This window comes from Euphorbia lathyris, chromosome 1 (assembly GCF_963576675.1).
Source record: "Euphorbia lathyris chromosome 1, ddEupLath1.1, whole genome shotgun sequence".
NCBI lineage: Eukaryota > Viridiplantae > Streptophyta > Magnoliopsida > Malpighiales > Euphorbiaceae > Euphorbia > Euphorbia lathyris.
The window spans coordinates 26,701,868-26,715,977 of record NC_088910.1 but is presented as its reverse complement, the minus strand read 5'-3'; the positions used below and the strand labels follow the sequence as shown (position 1 = coordinate 26,715,977).

Genomic DNA, 14,110 nt, shown 5'->3' with positions numbered 1-14,110 from the left:
TTTACTCAATCCAACAATTTATTCAATACTTATAAATACCATGCACAAATATTTACACACAAAACATTTAATTCAATACTTAATATTATGATGTAAAAAAAGGAACGAGTAACTAATTAATGAAAAGGAACAAGTAACATTTAATTCAATACAAAATACTATTATTTTTATAAAATAAGAATGGCTTAAAGCATCATTTGGCCCCTGACCCTGACCTATCCAAAATTGTGTCATTTAGCTCCTGACCTATTATTTGGTCACATTTGACCCTTAACCTATCCAATTTGGTAAAATTTCATCCAATTTGTATGAATATTTAACGGAATCGCGTTATCTCATTGATAAGTAACGATATATTTGACACTTAAACTTGAAACGTGATATTTCTTAAAGTTTTTTTTTCCACATTATGTGGAAATAATTAATTAGATTAAAAAAAGAAATCCTACACTAAAATTCATTAAGTTCAAGTGTAAAAATAACGTTACTTATCAATAAGATAATGATTCGGTTAAGTTTGAATCCAAATTGGATGAAAGTTCATCAATTTGGAATAGATCAGGGTCACATGTTTAATCCCTCTTTATATGAAATAATGATTAAAGGATTTTAGGAAAAAGAAATAGATAAAATTTTATAATGTTGTTACGCCTAGGCTTTCCTTTAGTTTAAACCAAATGGATGCACACCCTTGATCATAAGTAAACCATAAACAACATATCAATTTAATTATAAAACTGAATTGTTCTACAAAAGTAAATTGTTCTTTTCCTATGAAATACAACATAAAACAGTCTCGAAATTATGAATCAGAAAAAATAGTCAAAACCATAGGAAAAATGAACTCCTTGTCTAATTTCATTCGAATGAAATCAGAAATCAAGTTTCCATCAAGCAGTTCTCCGATTTTTACTTCATGACTGGATATACTTGAAGAGAATAACAGAAATATCGATATATAATGAAGGAAAATGATTTATTATAGAGAAATGAAGTATCTTTGAAAAAGGTGGATCATTTATTATAGACACACCAACCAGAATAAAAAAAATCTTGTGACATTCTTCATTGATAGGAATTTTTTTTTTTTTTATAAAATATCCTGAAATTAACTAGACCAACAAATACCAATATTATCAATGTGATGAAACTCTACTACGTCCTGTGTGGAAAAAAAAACATGGGAACTTGGGGAAATATGTGTATAAATCCCTAGCAAGTCCTTCTTTTTCCCAGAAAAAGCATAAAAAGGACCAAACTTTTTTTCCGCTATCTAACCTGTACAATGATTAAACACACCATTTCAATCTGAAAAAACCACAAAAAATCACACTTTTTGTTGTTGTTGCTGCTAGACTTACTAATTAATAGGACCAAAGCCCTTCTACATCGGAGTTTTCCGGCGAATCATCCGATTTAGGAATATTAATCCTGGGTGGACTCACAAGCATTCCTCTGGCCATGTGCACCAGCAAATTAGGCATATTTAAAATCGCTTCCTCGTCCATAAATTCTTGACCCGACGACGACGTGCTTTCTACTTGATTAGACTGAGTCCGATCCTGATTTGACTCGCTTTCGATCTTAAGCCGTCTGGCAGCTGCTGCACTAGCAGCTGCATCCCTTATATCAGTTGCTGAAGTCGATTTCGGTATCGGGTACGATAAACGGTAATCATGGAAGTTAAGAGGCGTATCGGGTCCTTTAAGAGATAGAGCTGCGACGTCGTATGCGGCGGCTGCCATGTCCGGCGTAGGATATGTTCCAAGCCATATTCTTGTAGTTTTACGCGGCTCTCTGATCTCCGATACCCACTTCCCACTCCGGCTCCGAATTCCTCTATATAACGGATGCTTTCTTGAGCCGCCGGGAGATCGGAGTGATCTCGGAGAAGAGTTTGATGACGTGGAGCGTGGCGATTGGTGTTCCGGTTGTGGGACTTGAATGGATGGTTGTTGCTCTCCTTGCGGCTGCTGCGTAGAACCAGATTGAGGATTGGCCATTTTTTTTAATTTCTATTTTTAACAAAACATAGCTAAAAATAGAAATAAGTAATGCCCATAATAGGTAAAATTATGACATGAATGAATGATGTTTTTGTCTTCATTTTTTGTAACTTTTTCAGACATATATTATCACACTCTTGTTACCTAAACACCACATATGATAATAATATTTTTAACTTTAATCAAATTAATAATTTTTAGGGTAAATTTCAAAAAAAACCCATGTGATTTCACTTTTTTGCCAAAAAAGGATTGTGGTTTTTTTCGTTTCAAATACAGGACTGTGGTTTATTCCGTTACACTATTTACGGATTTGGTGAAGATGCCGTTAATTTGCTGACGTGACTGAAGGGCAATTATGGGTTTTTAAAAAAATTGGGATAAATTTTAAAAAAAAAAACCCTGTGGTTTCACTTTTTTGCAGAAAAAGGATTGTGGTTTTTTTTCTTTTCAAATACTGGACTGTGATTTATTCCATTACACTATTTACGGATTTGGTGAAGATGTCGTTTATTTGCAGACGTGGCTGAAGGGCAAATATGAGTTTTTAAAAAAAATTGACTATAAAAGGCCTTGAACAACCATGTGAGATTGCGCTCATGTGAGATTTTATAGTCAATATTGTAGCCACAAAATAGTTATAAAAAATTCATCGGTAAATATTGTAGACCCAAAATAGTTATAAAAAATTTATTGATCAATTTTTTAAAAAAATCCATATTTACTCTTCAGCCACATTAGCAAATAAACGACATCTTCACCAAATCCGTAAATAGTGTAAAGAATAAATCACAGTCCTGTATTTGAAAAGAAAAAAAACCATAGTCATTTTTCTGCAAAAAAAAGTGAAACCACATGGTTTTTTTTTTTAAATTTACCCTAATTTTTTTTAAAACCCATAATTGCCCTTCAGCCACGTCAGCAAATTAACGGCATCTTCACCAAATCCGTAAATAGTGTAACGGAATAAACCACAGTCCTGTATTTGAAACGAAAAAAACCACAGTCCTTTTTTGGCAAAAAAGTGAAACCACATGGGTTTTTTTTGAAATTTACCCTAATTTTTATTTATATTATATTACCTCCTTTTCATATTACATGTCTTGTAGAGATTCTTTTTGTTTTATATTACATGTCATTTTATATGACAGTACACGTTACGTCATCTTTTTTTCTGCTATAAAACGTGAGTTTACGAAAATTAATTAGAATAATGGACTTATTGTAAAATAAATAAATAAGGGGTAACAATATCTTTTTTTAAATATCCTTAATTTCTATACAACTCTCTAAAAAGATATGTAATATGAAACGGAGAGAGTATTAAATAGGTTCATTTTTATTTTAGAAAAATATTATAAAGTAAAAGATAACTCCCATATTTTAACCTTTTTTAAAATAATTAATTATTAATAACTTCCATAATAACAAAATTCAAAATAAGATTTGATATAACCATAAAATTTTCATGGTATGTGTTTTTCCATGTAATTTCCTCTTATATATACAGGCATTGGGCTAAAGCGTGGGAAATTAGCGGACTTTTTCTACAACTAAATCTTTGACTTGAAATCTAATTATATTTCCTAAAACTCCGTTAATGTTGCTATTGAAAAAAACTACTTTTTCAAAAACTAAAATTCTCTATTTTTTGAAAAAATTAATTTTCTATGTATAAAAGAAATATAATAGTTTTCTAACTAAATATTTTAAAAATTTATTTTTAAGGCTTAATACATCATTTGTCCTCTGAATTTGTACAAAAAACTTGATTGGCTCTCTAAACTTTCATAGTGTTCTGATAGCCCCTCAATTTGCATAAAATGTTCAGTTAGCCCTCTAAACTTGCGTAAAATGTAATGAATTGATCATTCGGCTCCAAAAATACTAAGTCAAATATGGAAGATGCATTGTACGAGTCTTAAAAAAATAAAATTATCAAAATCGGGGTATGCAGTTCTAATATTAGAGAAGACAAATTTTATAATTTAGTAAGTAATAAATTTATTTTTAATTTATTTTTGAATTATGTAATAACATTCTAAAGATGCGTGAAATACATCTTCCGCATTTAATTTACTTTTTTGCGACCGAGTAATCAATTGATTGCATTTTGCATGCAAGTTCAGGGAGCAAACTGAATATTCTATGCAAGTTCAGGAAGCTATCGGAACACTTTGAAAGTTCAGAGGATCAATTAAGTTTTTTGGACAAGTTCAGAAAGTAAATAATGTATTAAGCATTTTTAATAAGAAAAAGCAAACATGAACAGAAAATGAAGTGAAAAAACATCTCCTCATATTACTGCATTTATCTCAAAATAATTATCATATTTAACTAAAAATTTTATTTTTTTATTATTTATCATATTTAGTTTTCAAAGTAACTCTTTTCCATTTTAATGAATTTGAGACTATTTACGCCATTTTTATCTTATTTGGAGTATAAATAAGAATATTTTAGTCCATTTTTTATATATATTTAATGTAAATCAATCATTCTTTTAGTATAGTTAATTTGATCAAATAAAACAATTATTTTGAAATAGAAAATTTCTTAAAATTCAATTACATTAGAGCATCTTAAAAGTAAATTAAATTTCTAACCTTATAAAATTATCAATTCAATCATCAATTTTTTTTTTTTTTCAAAGTCAATTAGATCCCCTGTCATATATTAAGCTAAAATAAAATTAAGCTAAAATAAAATTTAGTTCAAAATATTTTATATTTTCAATTCAGTTGATATTTTATTATATTTTAAATTATATCGTTAAGTTCTTATGATAACCAACGACATTTTTTTCTTTTAAAATAAATTAATTTGCATATCGATAAACACAACCCTTCGAATCAAATTCTAATTGTGTAAAATGTATTTAAGCGTCAATTTAGTTTATAACATGTCAAATTAGTAAAAAAAATATGACTTACCGATCATATGATTTATTTTTCAAATTGGAGAACCCGTATTTTGGGAGACTGTGTTTTGTGAATATGTAAATACATTTTTTTAGGAAAAAGTACAAACAAAACCTTTATGGTTTCATTGATTTGTAAATAGAGGTATGTGATATTTTTCTAGCAAAAAATAGCTTGTGTTTTACAAAGTTCACAAAAAAAAAGATGGAATGCGATGTTAATGTCGATGATGTGACAGTTGACTGTAATTACGTGACACATTGAAGTAATGACTTTTGATGTCATATCATATTAACCTGATGACGTGACACATGATGTTAATCAAATTCTTTTATTTAGTAATTTTATAAACACATTCTTCTTTTTGAGAAAAAATATCACATTTTTCTATTATCAAATTAACAAAACCACAAAGTTTTTATATGTTCGTTTTCCATCTCATGACAGAGATGTCATTGGTTATCAATTATAAACAATATCAAAATTTAATGGCCACAAATCTCTATTAACAAACTGTTAAAAACACATATATTTTTACAAATAGAGTAAAACACATGCATTTGTGTATAATTTTTCCTAGATAACTATTATTTCGGTTAGCCAATTTTTCTTACTAAAATTGAATTGTAATTAAGAATATCATAAAATAACGATCAAAATCGAACCGAAAATATATAACTGAATTGATAACCGAATTTGAAAATATCATAAAATCTTCATCATAACTGAATCGAAACTAGTCGAACTAAGATATGTTCGGATAAAAATCTAAAAAACATATGGCTATCCTGAAAATAATAGAGTAACAACCATTTTGTATAGTACTATGGCTATCCTAAAAACTAAGATATGTTCGGATAAAAATCTAAAAAAACATACACAAAAGGACCAAATGATTAATATTAATGAAAGATATGGATTTTATAATGTGTTTTTTAAAATAGGGGCACTAAAAAGGTGTTACATAAAAAATGGAGACTAATAAATTATTTACCCAAAGATTAAAGAACTAATTAACTTTTAAAGTATAGGTTAAAAATTTAATTAATAATTTTAGGTTAGGACCTAATTAATTTTAAGATATAGTTTTAGAGACATAATCTTACTTTATGCCTAAAGCATTGGGCTAAAGCGTGGGAAATTCGCTTCCTTTTTTTTACAGCTAGATATTTTGTAATTTTGTTTCTAATTATATTAATGTTAACTCATATAAATATAATTTAATATGATGGCTGATGATGTCACACCGGATATTTTCTTTGAGAGGTTAAAGTGAACACACGTAGTATACCCAATGTATATTAATAGCTAGCTGTAAATTACCTGGGTCTGCCTTTTCAATTTAAATAAAACTTTACTTGTTCAATCTTTTACTTGTGTTGTGTATATGTCATGCTTACCACTCTTTTCTCTGTTATTTATTTATTTATTTTTAGGGAAACAATTATAACTTTCTTTTTTAAAAAAAAAAAATTTGCGCACAATGCGTTTACATTAAAGAAGAAAGAAAAATCTCGATCAGACCTGGATGTGATTCGAACCCATGACCTTCCTAATCATAAGTAAACTATCAACCACTAGGCTAAGAGCTTCACCACCAACTTTCTTGTATTTTTACTAACACATCTATTTAGTCTTTTTTTACTTGTTTTTTTTTTACAAAACTGCTTCTAATTAAAATAACGTAATTTATTTTTTAATTTTTAAATTTAATCAAAATAGTTTTAATAAAATTAGTGTATCTTATATTATTACATAGATCTTACTCATTGAAAGACTACGCAGTCACTTCTGGAGAAAATATTACGAAGTCGATTCTAAACCGAGTGTGTTTCTCTCGTTGTGCCAAAAACAGGTACAAATATTGTCTAATATTATTCTATCACGATCTGTGATATTAAAAATACAAATTCAAGCTTTTCTGATTTACTTTTGCATTATAAAATTTTAAATTTTTATATCAAAATGTACTATTTTACAATTATCTTTCTTCTAAAAAAAATCTACTATGCTCTTAAATTTTATTACATTTTTAATTAAAATAATATAATATCTTTAAACTATCATTAAATATCATTATGATTTTTTTATAATCTTTTTCAACTAGCATATTTTTTATTCATTTTATCTCTAAAATTTATTAGAGATAAAAAAAAATCAATTTTACAATTTGATATAGTTCTATATACACAGGGATGAGACCAGGGGGGTTAGGGGGCTCGAGCCCCTCGGCAGGCCGCGGGAGAATTGAGAAAAAAAATTTTAGTAATGGTGTCTGATAATATTTTAGAGAGAATTATGTTTTTTTTGTAGGAAAAGGAAGGAAAAAAACAAACAAACACACCAAAACAAAAACTAGCCCGGAATTAGTCTAGGAAAGATAATCCCCACATTGTCATCTGATAGCAAAGGAAACAGGAAATCAGGAGGAGAAGAGAAAGTTGAAATTCCCAACACCCTCTCATGGCCTTCAGCAGCAAGCCGGTCAGCCACCCGATTCTGTTCCCTGAAAACATGGCAGAATTTGAAAGAGTCAAAAGAGGAGCAGACCCTTCTAATCTCCTTAACTAAATTCTGGTTTCCCAAGCATAGATCTTTATTTACAGAAATCATCTTGACAGCCTCCAGGTTGTCAGACTCCACAAGCACTCTTTTAAAACCCAGAGTTTTAGCGAGCCTAAGCCCAGTGAGAATACCCCAGAGCTCCGCAAAAAAGGACGAGCCCAATCCCAGATTCTGAGCAAAGCCAGACATCCAAGCACCCCCGGCATCTCTTAACACACCTCCAGCAGCAATCCTATCATTTTTAAGGCAGGAACCATCAGTATTCAGCTTAACCATCCCCTCTCCAGGTCTACTCCAGCCAATAAGATGAACAACAGTCCTCTGGTTAGAGCTAACTAAATTGTCAACTTTAAAGCTTTCAATGATTGTATTAACTTTTTTAGTAAAGAAATCAAGCACATTAGGATTAACAACAGCACCTTCACCAAAAACCTTCGCATTCCTCCAATTCCAAATCTGGTGGCAGATAACAGCAAAATGGACTGCACCATGCTCCAGCTCAGCCAACAGATTCCCTCCAACCCCCTCACTAAACCAATCATGAATCGAATAGGCAAAAAAGACCGAGTGAACCTGGACAGGGAGGACTTTTCTCCACACATCTTTACTCTTCGCGCAATCCCTAAGAACATGGCACAAAGTTTCCGCATGAGCTCTGCATCTACTGCAAGCATCAGACTCTACCAAATGACGTCTTTTCCTTTCAACATTTGTAAGCAGCCTATCCTTTACACCAAGACACAAGAAGCTCCTAATCTAGTAAGGGATTTTCAAGTCCCAAACAATCTTCCAAAGGTTTGAAGGAGGATCATCCAAACTCTGATTAAAGGCCTCAAAAGACGATTTACAAGAATAAGCATCGTTGTTAGTAAACTTCCAATAATGAATATCCCCATCTTCCTCTTTACTACTCACTTTAACTCCCCGGATTCTTAGGAGAGTATCAAGATTAAGGAAAGACTCAAATTTGGACCAATCCCAATCCCCCTCTGAATCCACCACATCAGCAATACTCCAATTACGAATCTCAAGAGGAGGAGGGAAAGAACAAATATCAATTAAAGGCCTCTCCCCAATCCAGGCATCATTCCAGAAACTAATAGATCTACCATTGCCCACCGACCAACCAATCCCAGAACAAAACTCAGAAAACACAGCATTAACCCCTTTCCATAAAAAGGAGCAATTGTGAATTCTCTCTTTAGGACCCCCAAAAATCCTATCCTTCCTATACTTCCCGCAAAGCAACCGAACCCAAAGAGCGGACGGGGATTGCCACATCCTCCAAAGGAGTTTCATTAACATCACTTTATTATTATCTCTAGCTTGTCTAATCCTAAGGCCACCCTTATTTTTAGGTTGACACACCTCTTTCCAAGGAACAAGATGAATTTTTTTCCCCTCTCCTGAATCCCCCCACAAGAACCGCCTATTAATCTTATCAAGATCTTGAAGCACAGGCTCAGGCAACCGACAAGCTTGCATAATATGATTTGGAGCCGCACAGTTCATTGATTGAATAAGAGTAAGACGGCCCGTAAGAGAAAGGGATTTAGCTTTCCAATTAGCACACTTACTATTAGTCTTGTCCAAAATATCTTTAAAAGAAGCTTTAGAAACTCTATCACTATGGAGAGGAATCCCCAAATAGTTACCCAAAGAATTAGTAAGAGGAATACCTGATAAATCACTCAGCTTTTTACAGACTCTTTGATCCATATTTTTAGAACACAGCATTCGAGATTTTTGGATATTAAGCTTTTGGCCTGAGGTGGAGCAAAAGTTTTTAAGGATATCCATAATCACACTAATTTGCTCCTCACTACCTTCAACAAAGATCACGACATCATCCGCAAAGAACAAATGAGTAACCTGGGGACAGAACTTATTAATTGAAACAGGATGAAAACTTCCAGTTCCCACAGCCTCTTGAATAAGGTGAGTCAACCTCTCCATAGCAATAACAAACAAGAAAGGGCACATAGGACCCCCTTGGCGGATACCCCTAGAAGGAGTGAAATCCTCAGACATATCCCCATTTATCAAAACTTGAAACACATGAGAAGTAATACAAACCTCAATTAACCTCCTCCAATTCTCTGGGATCCCAGCTCTCTTAAGACTATCAATAAGAAAACTCCAATTAAGCCGATCATAGGCTTTTTCCAGATCAAGCTTAAGAGCCACGATACCACGCTTGCCCTTTTTCACCTTCATAGAATGAACCATCTCCTGAGGAATAATAATATTGTCCATCATCTCTCTCCCAGGGACAAAACTTCCTTGGTTTTAGCTAATAATATCCGAAAGAATACACCGAAGTCTATTAGCCACAATTTTGGTTACCGCCTTATAAAGCACATTGCAAAGACTAATAGGACTCATTTGAAGAAAAGAGGAAGGTTTATCCACCTTAGGAATCAGAACAAGAAGAGTTTTATTCACCAGCCTAATATCCTCAGACCCCCTAAAAATCCCTTCAACAAAACTGAAAATCCCATCCTTCACAGTCTCCCAATGTTTATGATAAAAACCTGCCGGGAACCCATCAACACCAGGGGATTTAGTAGCCCCAATACTAAAGAAAGCTTGAGTAATTTCTTTGTGATCAATTGGGCTGAAGGCTTCAAGAATCTTTGCTTCAGAAATCATAGGAAAAGTAGCCCTAGACAGAGCTCTATTCAAGTCCACCGGCTCCTCTTTGAACAACTCTTTGTAGAAATTGAGAGCCAAAAGACGGATATCTTCATCCTCATAAACCCAAATACCATTGGGATCCTTGATAGCATCAATCCTATTCTTCTGCCTTCTAATAACAGTAGAGAGATGGAAATAATTAATGTTACGATCTCCATCCTTAATCCAATTTTTCCTAGATTTTTGAAGCCAAAGCAACTCTTCTGGCCTCAAAACAGCTTCGAATTCATTCTGAAGAGTTCTGAGAAGACAATTTAAACTATGATCATACCTGATCTCCAAAATTCGCTGAATACCTTCGATCCTTCTCAGAATTTTATGTTTCCTTCTGATAATGTGACCACAAATGTTTTTATTCCAACCCACCACGTTATTTCTAAAGCCATCAGTTGCTTGAATAACATTAGACTGAGGTTTCCAATTATCATGAACAAAATTCCTAAACTCAAGGTGGGACTCCCAAGCCACCAGATACCTAAACGGTCTAACCCCTTTGGGATGAGGAGCTCTCACCAGTCTGACAAGGATAGGACAATGATCAGAATGATGGAAGGGAAGATTTAACACAGTCGCTTCAGGAAATCTACTCTGAGCCAAAATATTAACATAAACTTTATCCAATCGAACAAACGTGCTATTTCATTTCCACGTAAACTTATGACCAAAGGCACCAAGGTCAGACAACCCACACAAATCCATATTCTGTTTATGATTAAGACACTGATTAATATAATGGTTGCCAGCTCCTCTCTGATCACTCATAAGAGCAATATCATTAAAGTCTCCAGCCACAAACCAAGCCTCTACCATACAAGAACTAATACTAAAATGAACCTCCCAAAGACGCTCATTATTGGTAAGGATGGGATCAGCATACACCATAGTAACAAAGAAAGATTTATTACCTGGAAGAATGACTTTAACGTGAATAAATTTCTTATCCATCATGACGATATCCAAATGAACTCGATCCGGTTTCCAGAAAAGCCAGATCCCACCAGCACGGCCAGTAGCCTCCGATCTAACACACTTCCAACTTCTAAAATTCTTAATCACCTCATCAGCTTTCACTCCACTGATCTTAGTCTCCAATATAGCAAAACAAGAAGGATTACTACTTAATTAAATCCTTCACATGGACACGGGTAGCCTTGCTTGCCGCTCCTCTAACATTCCACACAAAAAAATCCATCAACAAGGAGGACAACAAACACAGGCCCGCCCCACTAAACCATATATTTATTAGGAGCTCCTAAGAGCCTAGAAGAGGTTCCTACAGACCCCCTTTTCTCAAAGAACCCAGACGAATTTTGGTTATTCTTATGACCACCTTTGGGTTTCTTCATGCTCATTTTATTGACTCCCATGGCTTTCACATTTCTAGGCTCAATGTTGTCTTTTGGTGAGCCAATCTCTTTATTTTTCCCTTTCGCTTGGGGAAAATGACTCTGAGCACAACCCTGGATATCTTCCTTGGCCTCAAAGAGAGGGTTAACTGCTTCCACATTCTTTCCCAACTGATCCCCAGGATCCAAATCCGGCATGCCAGACCTAACTTGCTCAGGAGGAGGCTTAAGTTCTTCCTCCAAGCAATCTTAAACTTCCTCCACCTGAAGAACCCCAAATCTTGATCCAGAATTGACTTCCATAGGTCTCACAACAATCTCTTTTACCATCGGGCTAATTGTATTCTTCCTCCCATAATCATTATGGATCAGAGATTGGTCACTATTGAAGTCAGGAGAGAAATTTTGGGTCACTGAAGCACGAGGCTTTCGCCTCCCAGATCGCTTAGAAACCATCCAAGGGCCGAAATTCCTCCCATCCCCTTGGATACCCTCACCTCTAACCTCACCAGTATCTAATAAAACTTCGTTAACTTCTTTCTTTTAGGACAACCCTCATGAGTATGCCCAAACATCCCACATTCATCTCAAATATTATGGATTCCTTCATACTCAATATAATAAATAGTATGTTGTAAGCAAAATTTAGACAAAAAGGGGTTTGGCTAGATCAATATCAATACAAACTCTAGCAAACTTGCCTCTTTCTGCCCCTAAAGTAGTCTTATCCATATGGTGAACTTTTTCAACCAGCCTACCAATTTTCTTTAGGAAAATCTCATTATAATACTCAATTGGGAGACCCGGGAATCTCACCCATGTCAGAATTCTATTAATAGAACAATCCATTGGATTAAAATTAGGAACCCATGGCCTTAAGGCCAGAACATAATTAGAAATAATATAGGGACCCCCATTAATAACAGCTTCATAATCTTCTGATCGTGTGAATTTAATCACATAGTAGTCATTTTCCAGGTCGGTTATACTAACTTTTCCTTTTCTAGCCCATTGAGTCTGGATTCTCTGAGCGAAATAACTGAAACCAATTCTATTACCCAGAACAGTCACAAGTAGAGATAATTTCCATTTTGACCGAAGGGATCGTTTATCTACAGAAGATAAACGAATCACAGGACACAAGGGGTCCTCTTGTTCCTCATCCTCCACATCAGAATCAGACAAAATATCCTCCAAAACTTCCTCCTCCAGACCTCTGCTCAAGGAGGTTTCTGTTGGTCCCGTGTGATTAGTTCCAAGGGGGGGGGGTTAGGAACTAATATAACTTTTTCTTTAATTAATCTTGCTGACTTAATAATTTTGGTGAGTTTGTTAACTCAGCTTTGGTCAGCTTGGTCGATCTTAATTTAAGACAGCTTTAGTCAGATGCTGACTAAGACTGTTTTACTTCAGAGTTGGGAATTGACACTTGTGTAGTCAGCTTCCAACTCAGCACTCCAATTTACTCAGAGCCAGCTTCAAACAATTTATATGCTGAGTAAATATAACAAGCAACATATGCACATATATATATATTTTAGAGAGTTAGAAATTACTCAGTATCACTTATCCTGGTTCGGCCTCTCTGCCTACGTCCAGTCCCCAGAATCCTCCGGGCTTTTAGAATCCAATACCGAGCTCTTTAAGGGTAGAGCACAAACCGATTACAGGCAGTTGAATATGCAAGAGTACCTTCCTCTATTCTTCTACTCAACTCCTACTAAGCGCTACAACCCAGCACTTAGATTTCTCTACCACTAAGTACTTAATACCAAGCACTCAGCACGCACACTCTCAATATTACAATTGATTACTCACTTGTTCCTTTTAGGATAAAGAACAATTTAGATGATTACAGAGAATCAATCTAGCATTTACACAGAGAATAGAAGATTGGTGTAAGCTTTCTTTTTTGTTTTTGAGTGCTTTGAATTTGTATCTTTCTCACTTGTAATTTTCTGTAAATCGGCAATCTTCCAAATGATATCTTTGTCCCTTTTATAGTTGAGATGTGAGGAACAAATCATTTGAAATTGATTTTTCCGTTGAGTCCAAAACGGCTCTTTTGGGGAGACAACTTCTGGTCAGCTTCAGATGTGCAGGCCAATCATGTCTCCTGAATTCTTCAGACGTCAGATTTGTCTTCTTCTTACAGACTTTGTCTTCTTGTGGCAGTTTGTCTTATAGCATCGAACAGTTGACCCATGCATCTTGGAATTTGGCTTTTGCGTAATTCAAGGCTTCTATTATTGGTGCAGACAGTTGTCGAATTTGTCTTTTAGCTTAACGGATCATTCATGCTGTCTTGAAGATCACTCAGCTTTACTTCGATATTCATTGTCTTTGATTTTCACCAAGTTTCATACTAAGTTCTCTTTCACTCAGCTTCCGTGGTCAGCTTCATTCTGTAGGACCTTTTTCTTGAAGCAGACTTCTTTTATTTTAAGCTTCGTTTCACTGAGCTTCTTTGATCAGCTACATTTTGAGACTATTGTTCTGAGGATGGCTTATCTTTTCTTATGCTCAGTTGCTCTCCACTCAGCTTGTGTTCTTATGCTGATTTTGTCCTGTCTTA

General features: G+C 34.1%; 1 protein-coding gene across 1 annotated transcript; it reads right to left on the bottom strand.

Annotated features, from left to right (window-relative positions):
• Positions 1-1,075: 1,075 nt before the first annotated feature.
• On the bottom strand, positions 1,076-2,043 carry LOC136224540 (ethylene-responsive transcription factor ERF027-like). The gene has a single exon (XM_066012934.1). The coding sequence runs from the start codon at positions 2,001-2,003 to the stop codon at positions 1,365-1,367; it is 639 nt and encodes a 212-aa protein (XP_065869006.1). The 5' UTR covers positions 2,004-2,043; the 3' UTR covers positions 1,076-1,364.
• Between the last annotated feature and the right edge of the window lie 12,067 nt (positions 2,044-14,110).